Raw genomic sequence first — 23,652 nt, 5'->3', positions numbered from 1 at the left:
AACTAATAAAAGTAGGACCGCTTCTGTGAAGCAGAGCTGCTGTGTGTGTCTGACTTCCTACTGCGTTCCAGTGTACTGTGCAACTTTGCTACAGGGGCTTCACCCCGTACCTTCACAGGAAGAACTTCCACTTGTGCAATGTGACCTTCCCACCTCCTCTTGCATCCTCAACTGCCCCTTTTTGGAGAAGGAGGATCCCAATCTCACTATTGCCACATCTGATTTTCATTTTCCTTGATGAGATGACGCCAAGTAGGACTGACTTTTTAACACAGCACAACACTGAAGGTAGCACTTAGCTAATAAATGCACGCGGGGGCAACTTTATTGTTGTTTTTCAGCGTCTTAATATTGGCTTCCTGCTAATTGTTTTGTTTTTCCTTTTCTCATCTAAAATTCTGACAAAGAAGAAAGCGGCTTCTTTGGCATGATGAATGGTAGGACATTCAGATTCCTGCTTAATGACAACTAATTTACTGTACGACCATGCAAGTTAAGATAGTTTTTAATTAGTTTTTACAAAGTAAAAGGGTAGCTTCAGTCTCTGTTTAGATAAAAGCAGCGAGTGCCTGACTAAACAAATTCTCATCAAATGGAGAAGGTGAGCCTATATGACCTCCCCACAATTTACTCTTAGTTTAATTCTCCATTTACTACTTAAAAAACAATCAATTTGAATAATACCGCTGCATACGTGTGCGTTTTTTATACAGGAAACAGGCCTTAATTGAAAAATCTTTCCTGTAATGAATCTCAAATGTGTGATCATCAGTTAGAATTTTTTCCAAACAGAAGTGTACATTCAGCTTAGTGGAAACAGGGAGGGGGCTTTCTATGAGTCTTCTTGGCACAGCTGCTGCCCACTCCTTCCTCTCTTGGAAGGTCACCAGTGGCCAGATAGATCTGTGCAGAAGGAGAGGCCAAGAATATTTCTAGTGGTCCACCTGGATTACTGTCACCTTGCTCAGCCCCATGCAGACACAATCAGTCGCCAATAATTCTGCAGCTTAGCAGAGGAAAAGGTAGAGGGTTGGGTCCAGGAATCTACTAGACCGGCTCTTCATGCAATGATCAAGGATCTTTACCACTCTATCCCATCCCAGCAGCAGTGGCGTAGTGGCTAAGAGCAGGTGCATTCTGATCTGGAGGAACTGGGTTTGATTCCCAGCTCTGCCGCTTGAGTTGTGGAGGCTTATCTGGGGAATTCAGGGTAGCCTGTGCACTCCCACACACTCCAGCTGGGTGACCTTGGGCTAGTCACAGCTTTTCGGAGCTCTCTCAGCCCCACCCACCTCACAGGGTGTTTGTTGTGAGGGGGGAAGGGCAAGGAGATTGTAAGCCCCTTTGAGTCTCCAACAGGAGAGGGGGGATATAAATCCAAACTCCTCTGCTCCTCTTCCTTCTTCTTCTTCCTCTTCCTCCTCCTCCAAGGCCAGGAATATTGATTCAGGCATGGCTGGTAGGCAGCACCCATACGGGCAAGGATGAGTTTTGTCCTTTTCCCCTCAGCCAATTGACCATTTGCTGACTGATTGGTAGATCTGCCCCAACTATTCGTTTTATTAGCCCAGGAGTTACTTGGCTAATGTTCAGCAATCAACTCCTCGGCATTGAACCCTGTCTAATGGCCTACTTTGATCCATTTGTATTTATACTTTTGGGGACACTTTTTCTATTAAAAAGAATAAATTGATGCATTGGTATATTTGGGTATAGTCAGGTATATCTTTTTGGACATTATATTGGTGGTACATGTGAGGGCAAATAGGCAAGAGAAAGACAAAATAAATACATCTTTGGAGTGCTTTCTTCATGACCTGCAACTTCCGAAAACACCTCCTTAGGCTGGATATACAGAACCTGATTCGTTTAAAGACATCTTCCATGGAGTTCACATAAACTTGATTGTCCATATACACTTTTGAGCATCACTGATGGTGCCTTGCGATCTTGGAAGAAAACCTGCTGAATTCATCTGATCAAAGGCGTCTGATGAACAGGCCAGAAAGTGCTGTCAAGGACAGCTGATCTATGGTGACGCCATAGGGCACAGGTGTCAAACTCACGGCCCTCCAGATGTTGTGGACTACTGTTCCCATCATCCCCTGCCAGCATGATGGAGGGGCGTGAGTTTGACACCTATGCCATAGGGTTTTCAAGGCATGAGATGTTCAGAGGTGGTTTGCCATTGCCTGCCTCCATGTGGGCTGAGAGAGTTCTGAGAGAACTGTGACTGGCCCAAAGTCACCCGGCAGAACTGCAATTTGGATTCCCCACTTTGCATGAACGAAGTTCCCAGTGACCATTGTGGAACAAGAGTTTCGTGAACGCAAGTGACTCTGTCTATTCTGAACAGCTCAGGACCCAGGTATGAATGCACAAAGCAAATCCCTTCCAGGAACCCCCAGCCTCGTGTGGGTGAATTCAGAAACTCTCCACAGGGGATTCTGCAGGGAATCGCTTTGAATTCAAAATGATCTATCAGTGCACCACATGCATCACTAAGGCAGAATAAATCCCAGGAGGTCCACCAGCAACATCACTGACACATGAAAGGGTGTACAAGTACTTTACACCTGCAGTCTGCACTGCATGATATGGGACCTTCCTGCCAGTCTTAGGGATTCAAACCAGGAGGCAACAAGACTCAGTCCATTCTGTGCATGCCGCAGTGGCTTTGGCTACCTGCAGACCTGTACAACACCCAGTCAGACCAGGCTCCAGAACAAGATAGGCATCCAAAACCATCTACGAAAATAAATCAGTAAACAACCCATTTCTACTGGTTGTTGTGGGCTTTCCGGGCTGTGTGGATGTCAGCCACGGATGTGGGCGAAACGTTAGGAACCTGCCAGACCTCGGCCACATAGCCCGGAAAGCCCACCACAACCAGTTGAGTCCAGCCATGAAAGCCTTTGACAAGACAACCCATTTCTAGTTTGTAATTAGTTAAGTTCCACAATTATTAAAGTCTATCCTTTCTGAGCCCTTCGGGGATAGGGCGGTATACTAAATTTAATTACTACTACTACTACTACTACTACTACTACTACTACTACTACTACTACTACTACTAATAATAATAATAATAATAATAATAATAATAATAATAATAATAATAATAATAATAATAAAAATGATAGCCAGTCAATCTGGCATTCTGCGGTTTGCTATTGGCTAGTTCATGAAGCAAGGAGATTGTGTGGTTCAAATCCTGTAAGGAGTCTCAAGGCAGCTTACAAAATCCTTTCTCTGCCTCTCCCCACAACAGACACCTTGTGAGGTAGGTGGAGCTGAGAAAACTGTGACTAGCCCAAAGAACTGTGACTAGCCCAAGGTCACCCAGCAGGACTCCAGCTCACTAGATAAGAGTCCCTCTCACAGGGAGGAGTGGGGAATCAAACCTAGTTCTCCAGATTAGAGTCTACCTGCTCTTAACCACTACACCATGGTGGCTCTCAAACCACGGGCGGAATACAGCGTCCCAGGGATGCTAAAAACAGCGTCCCTGGGGAGGGGTTCGCACGGCTGCTGCTGCTGCATTGCAGCAGCCCGAGCGGCACGAAGCCGCTGTTTCCGAACCTCGTTCCCTGAGTGAGGTTTTTCGGAAACAGCGGCTTCCAAACGCTGCCATGTGAACAGCAGCGGGTGGAAGGAGCCATTTCCCCCACCCTTTCCTGAACGCCTTACTGTCCCTCCAACCTTCGGGTGCGTCGCCCAGGCCAGGGGCCACCCCCCCCCCCCCGCCCTACGACTCCAGAGCTGTCGCGCAGGGCAGGGGGGCGTGTCCCCTGGCCTGGGCAACGCGCCGGAAGGTCAGAGGGAAGGTAAGGTGTTCGGGGGACAGCACAGCCTCTGCGCAGGCTGCGCCGTCTTCCTCACCCCTACTGGGACCGTTCGTGTGAACCTGCATGAATTTGCATGAGACCACAAAGGGAAAAAATAGTGAGCCCAGTGAACCTTTCAATGATGTGAATTTGTTTTTTCTGCCAGTTCATTTCAAATATGGGAAAAACTTGAATGTGGTAAAGTTAGCGCATTTGAAGACTATTTTCCACTAGAGCCGAAAATAAGTGACTTCTCATTGATTCCTCTAGTCATGCATCCCACCTGCACTCCACAATTTTCTTTCATTACACCTCTTCAAGGAACAATCATAAAATTGAGTTGCCAATCTTACAGAGTCACTGATTCACTTTGCAAACAATGATCATTTTTGCGCAGGGAAGTATTAAAAAAAACAAATTTTTTTGACTGAACACCTACAGAACTGCCTCCTCATATAGCTACAGTCATCCCATGTTCTTCATTGTCATTTCTGGTCCCCTTTCCCTGTTGTTTTGTTTCACAATTTAGATTCTGGGTTTCTTGAGAACACAGTCTTGGCATTTTTATTAGTTTAAGAAACTCTGGAAAGTCCCATGTATACTAATAATACCACAGTATTAATAAGAGTTGACACCTCACACATTATAAATGACATGCACTTCTGGGTCTGGTGTGGGATGCTTTGGAGAGTTTGGCTATCTTGCTGGTCAAGTTTCTTGCTGGTGTACTGGATGCCTAGACCACCAGCAGGTACCTTGGCGGACCTATTAGAGATCATGTCGGACTGGGCCTTGATGTACCCCAGGCTGATTGTCTTGGGGAATTCAGCAGCCCTCTCGTCAATGTTATTTAACATCTACACAAGACCCCTGGTTCAGCCGGTTGAGAGCTTTGGACTCAGTTACCCTCAGTATGCTGATGACACCCAGCTTTAATTGTTGATGGAGGGACAGCCAGCTGCCGCCCTTAACATTTTGACTGGGTGTCTGGACGCTGTGGTGGAATGGGTGAAAAAGAGCAGACTGAAATTGAATCCATCAAAGACAGAAGTCCTGTGGCTGGGCTGAGGGAGGCCGGAGGGGGAGCTTACAGCACCTGTCCTATCTGTCAAAAGCTTGGGTGTGACCCTGGAGTCCTCCCCATCAATGGAGGCCCAGGTCGCATATGTGATCAATGTGGCCTTTTTCCACCTGCGCCAGGCTAGGCACTTGTTCCCTTACTTCAGTGATGGGATTCACATAATTTAACAACCGGTTCCGGTGGTGGGATTCAAATAATTTAACAAGGTTGTTTACAAGCACCATTTTAACAACCGGTTCTGCCGAAGTGGTGCGAACCGGCCGAATCCCACCACTGCCTTACTTGTTCCGTTCAGACCTAGCTACAGTGATCCATGCAGCAGTCGCCTCCAGGCTGGATTACTGTAACTCGCTGTTCACTGGCCTGCCCTTGAGAAGTTACAGTTGGTTCAGAATAAAGTAGCGAGGGGCCTTACAGGGACCCCAGTAAGCCTGTTGGAATCCTCTGTCAACTGAGACCGGGGTCCTGTAGGGCCTGCAAGACAGAGATGTTCCACTGGGCTTTTGTTTGAGGCAGTGACAGTTCCTCCAACTTTCTGACACTCTTAAATTCAAGTCACCCTCCCCACTTCTGTTGATATAAATTTGAAATAAATTATTGTGCCCATGTAATGCTGGCTCAGATGAATTTCTGGCTCACCAATTATGACACTGTCTCAGATTTAAGGAAATCAGATCCAAGTGTGTGAATCTTACTCCTTTACACTTACCCGATCTCCCTGATTTATTTAGATTACACTACTTGCTGGACAATCCTGATCCTTCTCTCTGTACGATAGTGGCAGACCTTCTCCTGGAAATTACTAAATGCCAGTAGATTTCCTTTCACTTAACTTGTATTTCCTGTATTGTATATCGATGTCTTTTACATCAGTTTTTATTATTGTTGTACCGTTGTCTATGCCAATAAAGGCTTGGGGAAAAAAAATTTTTGAAATAAATTGGAATCGGTGCAGTATTAGTTGGCTGCAGATAAGGTTTTTTATTAGCCTTTTAAAATGTTTGCAGGGTTGACCAAGTGCCACCTTGCAGGGTTTGCAGGGTTGACCAAGTGTCACCGCCCTGAGCCCCTCGGGGGAGGGCGGTATAAAAATGCAACCAATAAATAAATAAATACAAAATTATTGTTTTAATGTTTGCTGATATTTTTAAATTTATTAACTGCTTCATGGGTGCATTTTTTTAGATCTTGATAGCCTCTCTGAGGCCCCTTCCACACATGCAGAATAATGCACTTTCAATCCACTTTCACAATTGTTTGCAAATGGATTTTGCTATTCTGCACAGTAAAATCCAGCTGCAAAGTGCATTGAAAGTGGATTGAATGTGCATTATTCTGCATGCGTGGAAGGGGTCTGAGACTGGCTAACAGGCCGGGAAAAAGCAGATGATCAAAGTCCAATTGAAAAACAACAACAAGGAATGTGAAGTCCCTGGACAACAGTATCTAGATCCTCTGAAGATGCCAGCCACAGATGCAGGCGAAACGTCAGGAGAGAATGCTGCTAGAACACGGCCATACAGCCCGGAAACCACACAGCACCCAAGTGATTCCGGCCGTGAAAGCCTTCGACAATAGTATTTGATTGATTGATTGATTGATTGGACTTTGTAGGCCGCCTCACCCCCGAAGCCAGAGGTTCAAGTTCAGTCTCCACCAAAGACAGTCCCGTGGCATCCTTACATATCATACATCAATGTGTCCTTCCAGCAAGTTCAGGATCTTTTGTTGTAAGAGTACTACTTACTGTCCATGGCGTGGAGATATTCCATATGAAGGGCACCAGCTCCCGCAGTGGCTGCTGACGGAATTATGTCTGCGTATGGACTGCGCTGACCTGCCAATAGAGCCATCTGATGATAATATTCAGCCGGACTAACACCAGCATGTGGAACTAAAAACAGGACAGAAAACACACCAATAAGTGACATATGGTAAAAAGATCACAAAGTTTCATTTCATTTCATCCTACTGCCTATTACACTGGAGCTTTAAATATACTGGAGCTTTCAATATGTGCACCCTGCAAGGAGTCCACTATAAACCAGGCGTGATGCTGGGGGTAAAGATCCTGCTAGCACTCTACTCTCTCTAAAGGTACTAAAAACATAGGTGAAGCCAGAGGTTCAAGCTCTTGCATGCAAGCAAAAGGGCTCTTGGTTCACAGCCTGGGGCAGCTTCATTGTACAGGACTGGGGTGTGTTTGTTTAATTGTATTATTTGTTTAAATTGGTCAATTGTTCAGTATTCTTTTGTGAGCCTTCAGGGACAAAATGAGGAAAAAAATTCTGTAAACAAGCAAATAAACAAATATTGGCTAGGAGTAGTAACACAAACGCATCGTGATTTCAAAAGACATCCCTGTTTTTAAAGGAGCTCCTGCAGAATGGGTCGGCAAAATAAAAAAAATGCTTCAGCAAGCTAACTTGACAGTGCAGTCCTAAAATCTGCTCCACCCTTCTAAACCTGATGACTTTCATGGACTTGGAAGGGTACAACCCTGCTAATGGATTACACTTTAAAAGTCTAATAATAAGAGGAGAAGGAGAAGGAGTTGTTTGGATTTATATCCCCCCTTTCTCTCCTGTAAGGAAATTCAAAGGGGCTTACAATCTCCTTTCCCTTCCCCCCCCCCCCCCAACAAACATCCTGTGAGGTGGATGGGGTTGAGAGAGCTCCGAAGAACTGTGACTAGCCCAAGGTCACCCAGCTGGCATGTGAACAAGCTAATCTGGTTCACCAGATAAGCCTCTACAGCTTAAGTGGCAGAGCAGGGAATCAAACTCAGTTCTCCAGATTAGAGTGCACCTGCTCTTAATCACTAAACCACACTGGCTAAGGTGATCTACTGACTACGCAAAGAAGGATGCTTAATTCTTAATACTTAATTAACAGGTTTTCAAAAGCCTGGGCAAGATACGAGACATGAGTATTTCATTCTACATAACCAAAGGTTTCTTTCTGAGCAAAAGAACAGAGAGACAAACCCGAGAGAGAACCTGAAAATGGTTTGTCTCTCTGTCAAAATGGCCCGCAGAAAGGACAAGCCGCCTTCTGCCTTCCCACATTACGTCCTTCAGATCCCAGCCTTTATCCATGTCAGATGATACAATACACACATGAAAAGTTTAAATATTCACAATCCAATAATCGAGACTGGCAAGGAAACAAAAGAACTTTATACTTTCCAGGAACGAAAACTTAACTAAGGAAGTTCAACGCATTAAAAAAAAAAACCCTTTGCAATATGCTTTACAGCATAAAGTCCTCCTCATGCTATTTTTACCATCCATAAAATGGGAAAGAAAAACATTGGGGCCAAATTTCTTACAGGAAATCATTGATTTTAAAGTTTTACAGTATGAGACAACTGCGGTATCTTTCCAGACACGCTTAAAATACTTCCTGAGCTTTCTGACATAAGTGTCTGGGTTAACTAACAATAACATTGGCTGCAAACTTTAAAAGGAAAGCCCGTAGAACTTGCAAGAGCATGAAGCGAGCGTATAAAGATAAATTACACAACTAGAATTCTTGTGCCCGAAAGATGTGTTAGCTTGTAAAAAGAGGAAAACCCTTTACATTTCTTCCTAACCAAAAGAACGGAGTCAAGTAAGAGTCTCTTGGTAAGGAGCCAGTCTCGTTTCACTGTGCAATGTAGACACCGTGGAAGTGTATTGGAAAACCTGGTTTTTTTTTCTGTAGTAAGATGGTTTTCAAACTGTGCTGTTTGTAACCCTGGGCTCCTTGGAAGCTCCCAACCATTTCCCAGCGAAAGGACCAGAACCACCTTCCCTAACAAAAACAACCTTCCCTAAGAAAGAGGAAGCCAGATGCTATCATCATCATCATCATCAATAACCTTTATTAGGCATACAAAGTAAAGAATAAATTAAATAATGCAGTAATATAAGCAGGTCATGTTCCTTCCTGTTTTCCTTGATTCCATACAGCAATCACTTGCAGGAGAAATTCAGCAGTCTTTTCCAATGTCTCCTGTTCCTTGCTATTGAGAAGGAAGTCCATTTGCAAGTCAGCTGGACAAGTTAGTGCTTTGTGGTATGTGGACTGTGGTAATATGTATCTGATGTTTGAATACTTAGGACAGAAGAAAATCATGTGGTTTAAGGTTTCTGCTTGGTTCAGACAATGGGGACAAAATCTTTCATTGGATGGGATAGGGAGTAGTTGCCCCTCCTCTACTGCTGATGGAAACACATTGCCCGATGCTATCAATCTTCTCCTGCTAAGCTCAGCAACAGAACAAGTTCAAGTCGTTGTATGGCCTGCTCTTGATCCAGGTGGGCTGGGAACAGGTCTGAGAAGATGTATCGTCGAAGGCTTTCATGGCTAGAATCACTAGGGTGTTGTGGTTTTCCCAGGTTTCCATCTTCATGCCAGCCACAGATGCAGGCGAAACGTCAGGAGAAAATGCTACTGGAACACATGGCCATACAACCCGGAAAACCCACGGCACCCTAAGTCTGAGAAGCTTTCTGTACGCACTGGGGAAAGGCCTCTCCAAAATTCCCAACAAAGTTCAGGGGTTCTGTGCAGACATGCAGCAGTTTCTCAGGACACCAGTCAGTGTGAGGTCCTCTCCTTTTTGCAATGAAACAGACAATATCATCACATACCATAGAAGTTAGATTTCAGAGAAGATGATTTCTCACCTGTGGATCCGCCCCCCCCCCCCGAAACATCATTTTCTTCTCTATCCAGGGGTCTGCAACCTGTGGCTCTCCAGATGTTCATGGACTACAAATCCCATCAGCTTCTGCCAATTGGCCAATTGGCCATGCTGGCAGGGGCTGGTGGGAATCGCAGTCCTTGAACATCTGGAGAGACACAGGTTGCAGACCCCTGCTATAGCAAACATTTTTTTTTAAATATGCAAACTACAATACTATTCCAGAGGCAGGGTCTATGTGATTACTTTATGACTCACGGTAAACTCTGAGTTGAGGTTTCTCCTCAATTCTCATTTGTGTGGTGCCCAGTTTTGATCAAGATTATGGTGAACATCTCCCCTGCCACCATTTTTCTGAGCTAAAAAGTAACCCTTAGATCACCTGGGCAGGTTGGGAAAATGGTGTGGGAGGGCAGAAGGTAAAGTTGCTTCTCCTTCCATGAGTATCATGGTCCTTATACAAATTCAGCACAGCGGGTATGGGAATTTAGAAGAACTTGCAGCTCATGTCTGACTATTTAACAAAGTGGGGACCTCAGACCGTACCTGCACGCTCTGTATTGTGTGAATCAGCTGCCAAGCTAATTTTCTGTGGCATAAGAGTAACAAACAAGTAAAATAGGGTGGTTCATAATGATTAGCAAAGCACAGCTATGAAGATCTAAGCAAGTTTGCATACAGCTCCTCAACTTGATCTAGATGCACTGAGTGCGTAATTGGAATGTTCTTGGTTAAAATTTTTAAATATTATGTCCTGATGTACAAATGTAGCTTTTGCTATGAGCAGAAATGGACGTGCATGTCCCTTGCATTTATGCTGTTTGTACTTCTACTGTAAAGGTGAAGGAGAACGTGAGTAGAAGTGAAAGATGTGCAAGCTTTATGTGGATGAGCCCCTGTCTCCTCACGTCTCTTGCAGGAATTTCCCTTTAGAAATGACAACGCGTGTACAAAAAAAGGGGATCTCTATGGGCGTTTTCCCACTTACCAGTAGCTGCGCGCTACCGTAGGCAAGTAGCGCGGGGTCCCCCAGCACCCCCTCAGCGCGTTTCATTCCTGGCGCTCTTCGAAATGGCACCTTTTGATGACCCCGCGCCCCAGCTTGCTGAGGTGCGCGGGGTAGCTCTTTGGTAGCACACCAGAAATGACCTGCGCACTGAGAGCAAGGTGCGCGAAAGCATAGAGGGGGGTCGTGGCAAGCCCTATGTCTTTTCGTTGCTATCCTAAAAGCAAAGGACAAATGAAAAGGAGACCAACACGCGTATAATCCCTTAAATTTAATATTTTAATGTACAAAGCGAGATTTAGAGCATTTAGTGTTTGTACCCCCAGAGGTCCTTCTCTAGTTAGGTCTCCTTGTACAAAGAAGACACATAATGTTATAGTTAGCATATGTCTTTATGTTTATATGAGGCAGAGAAAGAGGCTCTGGAGATATCTTTCTAAAGACCCACTGTATAATATTGGTAATTATTGAAAATTACTTAAATTACCTAAAACTGGAAATCCTTTGCAGACGACTTATTGAAAACATATTCAGAGAAACAACGGAAGGATTCGCGATTCAAATGAAAACAGCGTATTAGATTCAGACAACTTTTTAAGAAGAACTAAAAGTGAAAAAAAAGTAGATATTAATTATAAGCACAGAGTTAGAATTATGCTTGAATCCTTAGTGACGTAGCTGGAAGTCAACATATATATGTGTAGATCTTTGTATAGGTGTTTTTTCTTTGTTTCTTCTTTTTATTCAGTATTGATATTGTAGGGGGGAGGGGGACTAAATTGGGATTTTTTCCTTTATCTTTCTATGGCCGTTTCTGCACGGGCGGAATATGGTGGCCTGGGGACGACAAAAACGCCGTCCCCAGGCTGCCATTCGCACAGGGGGCGCCGCTGCTTTGCAGCCGCGCTGCCCTCGCGCCGCCCGCCCGGCGTTTACAGAGTGCGCTGGGAAGCACACTTTTCTGGAAACGCCGGCTGGAAGCCGCTGCCGTGCGAACGGCAGCGGCTTCCCGGCGCTTCCCACTCCCTCCCTTCACTTGCCTGCTCTCTGGCCCTCCAGCGCGTCGCCGGGACCTGGGGACACGCCCCCCTGCTCTGCGATGCGGAAGCAGGCTTGCAGGGCAGGGGAGGCGTGTCCCCAGGCCCCGGCGATGCGCCAGAGGGCTGGAGAGCAGGTAAGTCCACCGGGCGACAGCGCCCAGCGGCGCCGTCGCCCCGGTTCTTTCTGGGACTGTCCGCATGGAAACGCCGACCCAAGCCCTTCCGCCTTCGTGCGGAAAGGGCCTATGTATGTGTTATTCAGATGTATAAATAAAATAAATAAAAATTCTCAGGAAAAAAATCTCAGGAAAAAAAAATAAAACAAATATTAAAAGTTTCTCAGTAAAGTATCTGGGCTATTAAAATTGCTGAACTTTCATTATCACTGTTAAAAATGCCTTGCATGTGTAATGCAAGCTCTGATTGACAACAGGCCATTAAAATTTATTCTCATAAGAACAAGCACCCACAAGTAATGGATTATCTGTAAAGGTATATATTCTTACATGTGAGGATTAATTAGTTACGGTATTATCCATTTGAGCAGCGAGTACAGCTCATTTTTCAAATTCAGCTAAAGGCAGATTGTCTCTGTTTTGTAAATCTGCTATTTTCCAATGTGGTGGGAAGGGCTTTCCTCTTAATTGAAACGATATTTTAATTGTCTTCCTTATGTATTAGCTAGCTAATTTGACCCATTATAGCTCAATTTAGCAACAATCATGATTTTGAAGACTCATACTGCCTTTTTGCTACCATAAAGTTAACAGAGCCCAAGTTATACTTCATCTTTTTTTGTTGCTCATCCATATAAAATTGCTACTAAAGTCAAAGTCTATTTTCTTTTCTCAGCGAGAATTGTATATGTTTAGTTGCTATGTTATTATGGAGAGCCAGCATGGTGTAGTGCAAGGGTCTGCAACCTGTGGCTCTCCCGATGTTCATGGACTACAATTTCCATTAGCTCCTGCCACCATGGCCAATTGGCCATGCTGGCAGGGGCTGATGAGAATCGTAGTCCATGGACATCAGGAGAGCCACAGGTTGCAGACCCCTGGTGTAGTGTTTAAGAGTGGGTGGACACTAATCTGGAGAACTGGTTTGATTCCCCACTCCTCCACATGAGCAGTGAATTCTTATCTGGTGAACTGGATTTGTTTCACCGCTCCTCCACAAGGGTGACCTTGGGTTAGCCACAGTTCTTTGGAACTCTCTCAGCCCCACTTACCTCACAAGGTGTCTTATGTGAGGAGAGGAAGGGAATGGAGCTTGTAGGTCACCTTGAGTCTCCTGACATTTGAGAAGGTGGGGGGTATAAATCCAAACTCTTCTTCTTCTACGTTAGCAGGCAGCCCCCCCCCCCCCCATCTGAGTTAACATTTTCTGTATGCACATGATTTGAATAGTTCAATAAACGTTCAAATCATTCTACATACATGTGTAGAACCACAACCAGGAGGTGGAAGAATTGACTAATGTGATAAGAAAAACAAGTGGATCCTAATAAAAATGGTAGGGAGCATATGTTAAATTTATCAAAAAGTATTCAGTACTATAGACTGAGGCTCTGCTATAAGCTCTGAGTGACAAGAGGCTCTGTGGGTTGCAAATTGGCTTGTACGGTTGAATAAATCTTTCTTGAACCCTCGGGTGTTGCCTTTTCCATCGTTTTGCGTATGTCTAGAAGCAACCTTATGACAGAGTTCTCAAGTTCACACCCAGGACTGGGATTCAGACACTTAAAGTGCAGCAGAAGACACTGCGGCATCAAACCAGTGGGTGGGACAAGGTAGTCATGACGAATTTGCCTGATTGATGTCTATGGGACTTAGCCTTACCTACCTTTAGGAGGATCCTGGTTGTTTGCGATCTTAAAGGAGCAAAATTCAACGGGCGGATCTGATGGTTCTCTTCTGCCGTGAAGAATCTTGCTGGAGGAAGGAGTCCTTCCTCCAACAGAGGGAATCTTTGTCCAATGAAGCAACTTTTTAATCTCACTGAAAGAATCTTCCTCTAGTGCAGTGATGGCGAACCTATGGCACGGGTGCCAGAGGTGGCACTCGGAGCCCTCTCTGTGGGCACATGCACACAGAGTTCATCATGTGGGGAGCGGAAAATCACCCCCCCCCCCCCACACACACACACGCACCGCTAGGCTGGCCTGGGCCACTGAAAACAATGTGCGTGCACCAGTGAGCAGAGAGGACTCGGCTGGCGGGCCTGGTGCCTGTGCTCCAGGTGGCTGTTGCCCGGGGGGGGGGGGGGGAGAAGAGGCAGAGATGCTAGAGAAGCACAGAGCAGTGTGCATGGGACTTGCTGGAGACTAGAGCAGGCTGGCCCCTGCTTGAGCAGGTGGGGCAGAGGAAGAGGGAGCCAACCGGTTGGCACTTTGTGATAAATAAGTGGGGTTTGGGTTGCAATTTGGGCACTCAGTCTCAAAAAGGTTTGCCATCACTGCTCTAGTGGAAGATTCCTCACTTAGCAATAGGGAACCAGTTGATCCAACCTGCACCTCTTAAATTTGAATCCAAAGAAATCCCTCTGTTTAATTCATTTCCCAAAAATATCTGAGATTGTCAAACACTGCATCTTTTCCAATGAAGTAAAATAGAGCCCCATGGCCAGGGTGCTATGCTGGAAACAGCTTTTTTTTTTAAGTGTCTCAATTAAAAAGCAGTCTGCATGCCATGAATTGCTCTCACCACGTTTCTCCTGCTAACTTCAGCAACTTCTAATCCACATTGCTATAAGCAAGATGTAATGTATCCATTATGTTGTGATCCACAAAAGAAAGGTATTGGAAGCAATAAATATTCTTCAGTGTTTAACTTTTTCTTTTTTAATAAGATGGTACCTTTGGTTGATGTTTCAATGAAATGTACAAATTACCAGCTACGGGCTGATGAAGTATTGAAACATTTATGACATAATAAATGTGTGACAAATCAGTTGCAGCTGATTGGAAGGAGGTGAAGAGACACCATGACAAGATTAATGTAACGGTTGCCAAAAATGACAGCAAACAAGGAGCCGGTCTGAAACTCACCATCCGTAGGGCTGAGTCCACGAGCCGCTGAGATCATAGACAGAGACGGGCTGCTGTGTAAGGAGCGAATGTAGTCCATGTAAGGGTTAATATATGGGTGAGGCGGGCTGAAGGGAGACTCGGACGCTGCAGGGTTCCTATGCGGGGAAATTCTGATGAAGGGCAAGTCCGAGTATGTCGGGCTACTTGACAGAGCGGAAGGCCTGAATTATAAAGAAAATAAAACACACAAAAAACGCATGTTGCTATTTTTCCTCCTTTAAAATTATCTGGCATGTACAATAATGACTAACAAAGAAAAATGCATATCGAAACAACATTTAAAAAAATTCTTGAAGCTACAAATTAGTTTATTTTCACTACATGGACCAAAAAAAAAACAAAAAAAACGGAGATGTTCTCTTTTTCTCCCAGACTGTCATCAATACTTTTCAGCTCAACGATCAACTCAATATCTGTTAAATATGCCCTATGGGGGAGAGTGGCATATAAGTTTAATAATAATAATAATCCCGAAAACACTAGGGCAAATCGACAAAATTAACATCTGTCAGATTCCGAAGACAGCCTTGCTGGGATCTGCATAAATACTACATCCGTACATTACAACTTCCTAGGCCTCTGGGTGAGGCTTGAATTGTAAGGAAAAGCCAACAACCAGCTAAAGAACTGGCAGCTATGAAATCAATCATCATCATCATCATCATCATCATCATCATCATCATCATCATCATCATCATCATCTACTCAAGGCCAAAAGACCAACAATTCACCAATATTTAGGGAATATGAAGTCTGTATACTACATATTAACCAGTGCTACATCTCGTAACGATGGCAATAACATCGTGTTTTTAGAGCATTTATATCACTTTTCGCACCATTTGCTCAGTAACCATTACAACAGCCCTATGTAACAGCAAGGGTTACCGTTCCATTACTTTAGTGTAGATCAGGGGTAGGGAACCTGCGGCTCTCCAGATGTTCAGGAACTACAATTCCCATCAGCCCCTACCAGCATGGTCAATTGGCCATGCTGATAGAGGCTGATGGGAATTGTAGTTCCTGAACATCTGGAGAGCCGCAGGTTCCCTACCCCTGGTGTAGATGAAGCAAGTAGCCAGTGGCCTTTTGTTCACTCACTGCTTTCGGCACGGCTACTTGCCTCGCAACAGTGTTTTCCCATTCGGAGGGGAAGTCACCTGCCATGAAGTGTCCCCAGCCGTGCCGATGCGATCCGCCATTTTGCCCACCCGCCACTTACTTTGTATTCTTGAGCCTGCCGCCTTATTTTTTTCTGTGTGCTGGCAGTGAGGGTCTATCACTGGAGCAATAGATGATGTCCATTTCAAGAGCGTATTGCTCCAGCGATGGACTGGCAGTGTGAAAATAAAATAAAAACAAACCAGCAGATTCTGCCCGGAAGAGATGTTGTGTGGGGGGGGGGGGGAGTGGGGAGGAGCTAGAAAGCATGAATCAGGAGTAACACTTCCTGAATCTCTTTGCCTTCCCTGCGAAGGGAAAGAAAAGCCACACTTTGGCCGGTTACTGAGCCGCAGAGCTTATCTGATCTGACAGCACAGTGGCTTCTGAAGAGGGCAAAATGAGTGCATAATCGAGAATCCAACCCGATGGGAATGTGAGCTCCATGCGAGGCAGACCACAAGTGCGCAAAAGGCCCTTCTGACCCGAATGAATCTCAGATCTCAATCTTACCACACTATGCCAGCTCTGAACCCCTGATATGAAAACATTTAAAGTCAAAGCTAAGCACAACATTTGAGATAAATTGAACAAATTTAATGGTTCTGTGCCCTAATGAGGCATATGGGTTTTTAAAAAGTATAAATGAAACCCGCTATGATTCTGCAGGGAATCATAGCACCTGCAGGGAATCTGCAGCACCTAAATTCAAACAAGTCTATAGCCGTGCTTGACTCCATTACAGCCCAGCGACCGTGCATTCTTGTTGAATTCCCCCAAACCGCAAGCAAAAAAATTAGGACATAATAATTAATTAATTAAAAATATTTATAAGCCTGCCTTTCTCCTGACTAAGTCAGGACATAAAACAGCACTCCAAACAAGGCAACTTTCTTTTATACGGGCATATTTATGACACACGCATAAGATATGGAGACCTGAGGAATACGTTCAATGAGATCCTTGTTTCTTGTGGCCACCAGCCAACTCCTTAATGATAGGTTTGATTCCTATTTGCTGTGTGCCACTTTAGGGCCCGGTGAGAAACTACAGATCTGGGATCTTATCCTCAGCATGGGTTGAGTGGTATAGAACCATTTTCATCCACTGGCTGTCTGATGCCACTGCGTGTGGGAAGCCAGGGCTGCCAAAAATCCTGAATGCCCCCCAAAGTTCTCAGTGCTCCTCAAGATTTGTAGAGCACCCCCATGGGACTCAGAAAGTAAACTGGAAAGGATTACAAAACTGGACTGGCAATTAAACAGACTCCTGTTACAGCCCACAGTGTTAGCCTTCTCAAGCCCAATGTGAATCGGCCGTCCCAAAAAGGGAAAGAATTCTCTCAATGACAGGGAGCAAAGGTGGTTTTCACGCACCTTTAGGAGTTATCAGCCCCCAAATTCCCCCTTACTTAATTAACTTTATGAATACTTTTCTGCAATTAAAAAAATCAGCCCTAGAATAGCATTGTATCCATATAATATAGGAAAATATATACCAGGTTCTCTGGCCATGAACTCCCCACCTGCCAGTCAGTTCTCTAGCATTCCGCACATGCACTCATAGCATGAAGTTCCCTCTCCACACGAAGACTTGCCTTCTTTTCTCTTCAGAAAAGACCCAGCGTGGTGTAATGTTTAAGAGCAAGTAGACACTAATCTGGAAAACCGGGTTTGATTCCCCACTCCTCCACATGAGTGGCAGAGTCTTATCTGGTGAACTGGATTTGTTTCCCTACTCCTACATTCCAGTTGGGTGACTTTGGACTAGTCACAGTTTGTTCTGAATTCTCTCAGCCCCATGTACCTCACAATGAGCTCCTGGCACTCAAGGAACGTGTGCATTCTCTTGAAGCCAAGGTGGCAGACCTGGAGAAGCTGAAAGAGGCAGAGAGGGTGACAGACGAGGCTTTCAGGGACTTAACAGCCGGGTCCCACTCCCAAGGTGACATCTCTTCAGATGTCATGGAGAATGAAGGTCTTGGGGACGGAGGGTTCCAGTCTGAGGTGGGGGAAGATGCTCCCTTAGATGGGATCCCTTCCTTAACCTGGTGATCAGCTATCCCTTCTCGCACTCGAGGATACCCCTCAGGAGAGTGTGGGGGCTCCTTTAGTAGTGGGCAGGATTCGATCATTAGAAATCGTAGAGAGTTGGGTTTTTTATTGAGAGGTGTGGATGACCGCGATGGTGACTCTTCCTGCCTGGTGCGAAGGTTGCGGATGTCACGCTTTCGATCCTGTGGATAGGCTTTTAGACAGTGCTGGGGTGGAGTCAGCAGTTGTGGTCCATATTGGCACCCGCCAACGCACATTGGGAAATGTCGCAGCAGGGAGGTTCTTGAAGCTAAATTTAGGCTGCTAGGAAACAGGTTGAAGATCCAGGACCTCCAAGGTGGCATTCTCAGAAATGCTACCCGCTCCATTAACGCAGGGCCCGAGAAGGCTAGGGCAAGCTGGAGATACAGGGTCTCAATGCTGTGGATGAGAAGGTGGCGAGGTGTTAATAGGCAGAGGGCTTTAGACTTGTCAGGAACTGGGGGGACCTTTTGGGACAAAGGCGGAAGGCCTGTAACAAACGGGACGGGCTTCATCTTTAAACCAAAGAGGGAACCAGGCTGCTGGCGCTCAACATTAAAAAAAAAAAAGGTGGCAGAACAGCTTTTAAACTGATCACTGGGGAAAGCCGACAGGGAGCTGAGGTGACTTCTCAGTTCGGAATACAGTGCATCTATGGGGGGATGCAGACAGAGAGGGAGGTTTTTTCTAAATCCAACCACATACAAGCGAGGAACATAGCAATGTGCATGTGACAAGGGATAGTGTCTACAAAAAAGACTTGAGGGTAAAAGCACATAAATCCCAGGTTAAGGACAGGGGAGACAGGGGTATACAGGTGTCTCTATGCTAATAGTAGAAGCATTCGACCTAAAATGGGGGAGCTAGAGTAGAGAGTTTTGAAGGAGGACTTTGATATAGTGGGCATTACAGAGACATGGTGGAATGAGGAGGAACCAGTGGGATTATGCTGTTATACTCAGGCTACGAGAAAGGCTCCTATAGGAAGGGATAGGACAGGGCGCATTGGAGGGTGGAGTTGCCCTTTACATCAAAGTGAGCATGAAAGTATCACATAAAATAGACAATCTGCAAGGGGGGAGCTGGTCTCTCTACAGAATCAACTGTGGATATCAATACCGAGAGTTAGTGAAGGACAGTTTAATATTAAGGAATATATTATCATTCCCTGACCAAAGTGCACAAGAAGGATTCTGAGATGGAAAAAAAAAGAAATTAGGAGAGGCCAACAAAAAAACAAAAAATGTAGTGGGTGAATGGGTGATTTTAACTATCCCCATATAAACGCTGGAAAAATGCATGTTCAGGTCATAGTAAGGAGAGAGCATTCCCTGGATATGCTAAATGACTGTGGCTTAGAGCAGATGGTTGTGGAACCAACCAGGGGAGAGGTGATCCTAGATCTAATTCTATGTGGGACCCAGGACCTGGCGGGTGCAGGAAGTCCAGTGTTGTTGAGCCGATAGGGAACAGCGACCACAATGCTGTCAGATTCAGTATCTCAGCATGCGAACAAGTGACAACTACTAATGTGTAGTTACATTCGCCTTTCAGAAAGGGTAATTTCTTAAAGATGAGGGAGGATAGTGCGCAGGAAGCTGAAAGGGAAAATCAAAGAGGGAGTCAAGAAACTGTCCAGGATGCTTGGAGGTTATTTAAAAACACAGTAATAAAAGCTCAGCTGGAATGTGTTCCAACAGGTTAGAAAAAAAAAGGGAAAAGCAGCACCCAGTCCAAAAAAAGAAAGCCACCATGGTTAACTTTCTAAGAGAGGTTGAGGGAAATTATCAGAAAAAAAGAAAATGTCTTTTTAGAAAAATGGAAGTCCAGTTTGACTGATGAAGAAGGAATATGAGAGGGAACACAAATGGTGGCAAAAGAGAAGCAAGTTAGCTGTAAGGGAGGCAAAAAAGGATTATGAGGGAAAACAGCGATGGCTGCGAACATCAAGACTCACAGCAACAAAACAGTTCTTCAAGTACATCAAAAGCAGGAAGCCAGCAAGGGAAGCCGGTGAGGCCCGTTAGATGACAAAGGAAAACAAAGGGTGTGCTTAAAAGATGGCAGGGAGACGTTGCAGAGAAGCTGAATATGAATTCCTTTTGCATGCTATGTCTTCACCCAGAGAGGAGGTGAGGAAACATTCCTGCACCTGAACCAGAAAAGCTTCTTAGGAGGCTAATCCGAGGGAACTAGCTTAAGATAGTGGTAGACAAGAGCAGAAGAAGTTCTGGCAGCCATTGATAAAAGAGCTAAATGTTACCAAATCCCCTGGCCCAGATTGCATTCAACCCAAGAGTTCTTTAAAGAGCTCAAAGCATGAAATTGCTGATCTTCTCTACTCTTTAATATGCAACTTATCCCTGAAATCAGGCTCCCATCCACTGAAGACTTTGGAGAGATGTGGCCAATGTCACACCAATCTTTAAGAAAGGATCTAGGGGACCCTGAAATTACAAGGCCAGTCAGTTCTGACATCTGTTCCTGGTAAATTAAAGTAAGGGAATTCCATCCATTAAAGATAAAATTATAAAACATGTGGCCAAAGAGAAAGCAAAGACCTGCTGGAGGAGGAAAGGAGTCAGCATGGCTTTTGCAGGAGGCAAATCCTGTCTTACAAACTTACTAGAGTTCTTTTGAGGGTGTAAACAGGCATGCGTGGACTTCAGGGGTGGGAAGCCGATTGGACATTTGTCTACTTGGACATGGATTTCCAAAAGGCTTTTGACAAAGTTCCTCACCAGAGACTGTTGAGAAGAAACTCCAGCAATGAAGGAATAAGTGGGGAAGTCCTCCCTATGGATTAAAAAAACTGGTTGAGGAACGGGAAGCAAAGGGTGGGTATAAATGGGAAGTTCTCACAATGGAGAGATGTAGGGAGTGGGTGTCCCCAAAGATCTGTATTGGGGACCCAGTGCTCTTTAACCTATTCATAAATGACCTGGAAGTAGGGGTGGGTAAGCGTGGTGGCCAAGTTTGCAGATGATAACCAAATTATGTATGGGTGGTGAGAACCACCGAAAGTTGATTGCTTGAAGAGCTCCAAAGCGGACCTTTGTGATAAATTAGGGTGGAGTGGGCTCAGAAATGGCAAATGCACAGTTCAATGGTAGAAATAAATGTAAAGTGATGCACATAGGGGCAAAAAAAATCCAAACTTCACATACATCGCCTACAGGGGTCAAGCTGCTATCAGTCACAGACCAGGAAAGGGATTTTAGGCTATCTTTAGTTGATAGTTCCATGGGAATGTCAACTCAATGCATGGCAGCTGTAAAAAAAGGCAAACTCTCTATGCTGGGGGATAATTGAGGAAAGGAATTGAGAATAAAACTGCAAAGATTGTCATGCCCTTTATATGTAAAAGCAATTGTGGTGCTGACCGCACTTGCGGAGTAACTGTGTCCAGTTTCACTGGTCACGCATCTCAAAAAAAAGGATATTGAGGAGATAGAAAAAGTGCAGAGAAGGGCAACGAGGATGATTGAGGGACTGGAGCACCTTCCCTATGAGGAGAGGCTGCAGCGTTTGGGACTCTTTAGTTTGGAGAGGAGGCGGCTGAGGGGGGATAGGATTGAAGTCTACAAAATTATGCATGGGGTAGAAAATGTTGACAGAGAGAAATTGTTCTCTCTTTCTCACAATACTAGTACCAGGGGGCATTCATTGAAAATGCTGGGGGGAAGAATTAGGACTAATAAAAGGAAACACTTCTTCACGCAACGTGTGATTGGTGTTTGGAATATGCTGCCACAGGAGGTGGTGATGGCCACTAACCTGGATAGCTTTAAAAGGGGCTTGGACAGATTTATGGAGGAGAAGTCGATTTATGGCTACCAATCATGATCTTCCTTGATCTGAGATTGCAAATGCCTTAACAGACCAGGTGATCGGGAGCAACAGCTGCAGAAGGCCATTGCGTTCACATCCTACATGTGAGCTCCCAAAGGCACCAGGTGGGCCACTGTGAGTAGCAGAGAGCTGGACTAGATGGACTTTGGTCTGATCCAGCTGGCTTGTTCTTATTTTCTTATGTTCTTATGTTCTTAGGTGTCTGTTGTAGGGAGAGGAACTGAAAGGAGTTTGTAAGCCCCCTTGAGTCACCTTACAGGAGAGGAAGGGGGATATAAATCCGAATTCTTCTCCTCCACCTCCTCCTCCACCCGCCATGGCTTGGTCATAACCCATCCATTTTAGTCAGGTTCTATGTTGTCGGAAGGGCTAGGATGGCCTGATCCAGGTTGGGAAACTCCAGATTTGGAGATGGAGCCTGGTGAGGACAGAGACTTCAGTGGAGAACAATGCCAGAATACACTCTCCAAAGCATCTATTTTCTCTAGCGCAAGGGTCTTCAAACTATGGCCCTCCAGATGTTCATGGACTACAATTCCCATCAGCCCCTGCCAGCATGGCCAAGTGGCAGGGCTGATGGGAACTGTAGTCCATGAACATCTGGAGGACCATAGTTTGAGGACCCCTGCTCTAGGGGAACTCTGCAGTGTGGAGATGAGCTGTAATTTCAGATCTCTGGTTCAATTGAAAACAAAATTATATCCAGGGAGTTCCGAGTTTGCTGAACACTGCAAGACAGACTTCAAGGATGCTTCACTTGAGTGGTCCATGGTACAATCAACTGGCAATTGACCAAAGATCTTCCATGTGTTTGCTTTTCAGTGCGGCCAAGCAAGGCATTGTGAAGACAGATCAAGAATCTGTTAATTAACCACACCACTACTGCTGAATGCAAACAACCCTTATTTCTGAGCACCAAACTGTGAAAATGTAAGAAAATAACAGAGGCGCCAGATGTTGTTGGCAAAAGACTGCTGAAGAACATTTCAAGCCCTCTGTTATTATAAAAAGGAAATAGCCAGCCCGGCGAAGACGGCCCTTTGTCACCCCACTTCAACAACCCGATACGTGGAGATGACAACAACATTTGCAGCCATCAACACTGCGAAGCTGGGCAAGGAAATGGTACTCATTGGGAAAGGCTGCAGCCGCCTGCCCAGCCAACCTGCACGTTCTTTGGCAAAAACATTAATTAGGCCTGTCATGAATGCGCAGCGGCCCAACAGAATGACCTCGACTAAATGATTTCGGGCCCTGTTTTCTTCTATTAATTTAGCACAGACGCAGTAAAGTCACAGGTAGCAGAGGGAGCCGCAGATGGCAGCAAACTGCTTTGATGTTATAACACATGCATTTTTTTTTACAATCCAAGTTTACAATCCAGTAATATATAGACAGGGGGAAAAAATAATATTAGTTAATAATCACGGTGTGTAAAGAGCTAATCACTTGTTTTTTGAGGTGAGAAGGAATCGTTGTCAGGTAACCAGGCAGAGAAGATGTGTTTCAGTGGAGGATCAAGATGAACCAGATACTGGTTTAGTCTCCATGTTCTTACTTACTTACTTACTTACTTACTTACTTACTTACTTACTTACTTACTTACTTACTTACTTACTTACTTACTTATTTATTCGATTTTTATACCGCCCTATCCCCAAGGGGCTCCGGGTGGTATACAACAAAATTAATACAAACAGGGGGCAAACCATACAATTAAAACAACAACAGCCCATAAAAGCTCCAACATTAAAACATACTACATTTCATTAAAACAGCGGTAATATCATAATAAAAGGCACCCGGTGAATCCTTTCCTTTAAAACCCTCCC

At 44.9% G+C, this 23,652-nt stretch overlaps 1 protein-coding gene across 1 annotated transcript in view; it reads right to left on the bottom strand.

Annotated features, from left to right (window-relative positions):
* Positions 1–23,652, bottom strand: part of GLI3 (GLI family zinc finger 3) — a 165,313-nt gene that overhangs the window by 89,041 nt on the left and 52,620 nt on the right. Inside the window, exons 3-4 of the mRNA XM_048510456.1 lie at positions 14,691–14,893; positions 6,656–6,802 (exon numbers count right to left, since the gene is read on the bottom strand). Of these exons, the coding sequence (XP_048366413.1) occupies positions 6,656–6,802; positions 14,691–14,893 (350 nt within the window). The remainder of the gene's footprint in view (positions 1–6,655; positions 6,803–14,690; positions 14,894–23,652) is intronic.

The sequence above is a fragment of the Sphaerodactylus townsendi genome, linkage group LG11 (genome assembly GCF_021028975.2).
Source record: "Sphaerodactylus townsendi isolate TG3544 linkage group LG11, MPM_Stown_v2.3, whole genome shotgun sequence".
NCBI classification, from domain to species: domain Eukaryota; kingdom Metazoa; phylum Chordata; class Lepidosauria; order Squamata; family Sphaerodactylidae; genus Sphaerodactylus; species Sphaerodactylus townsendi.
This window is presented reverse-complemented; position numbering and strand designations above follow the sequence as displayed.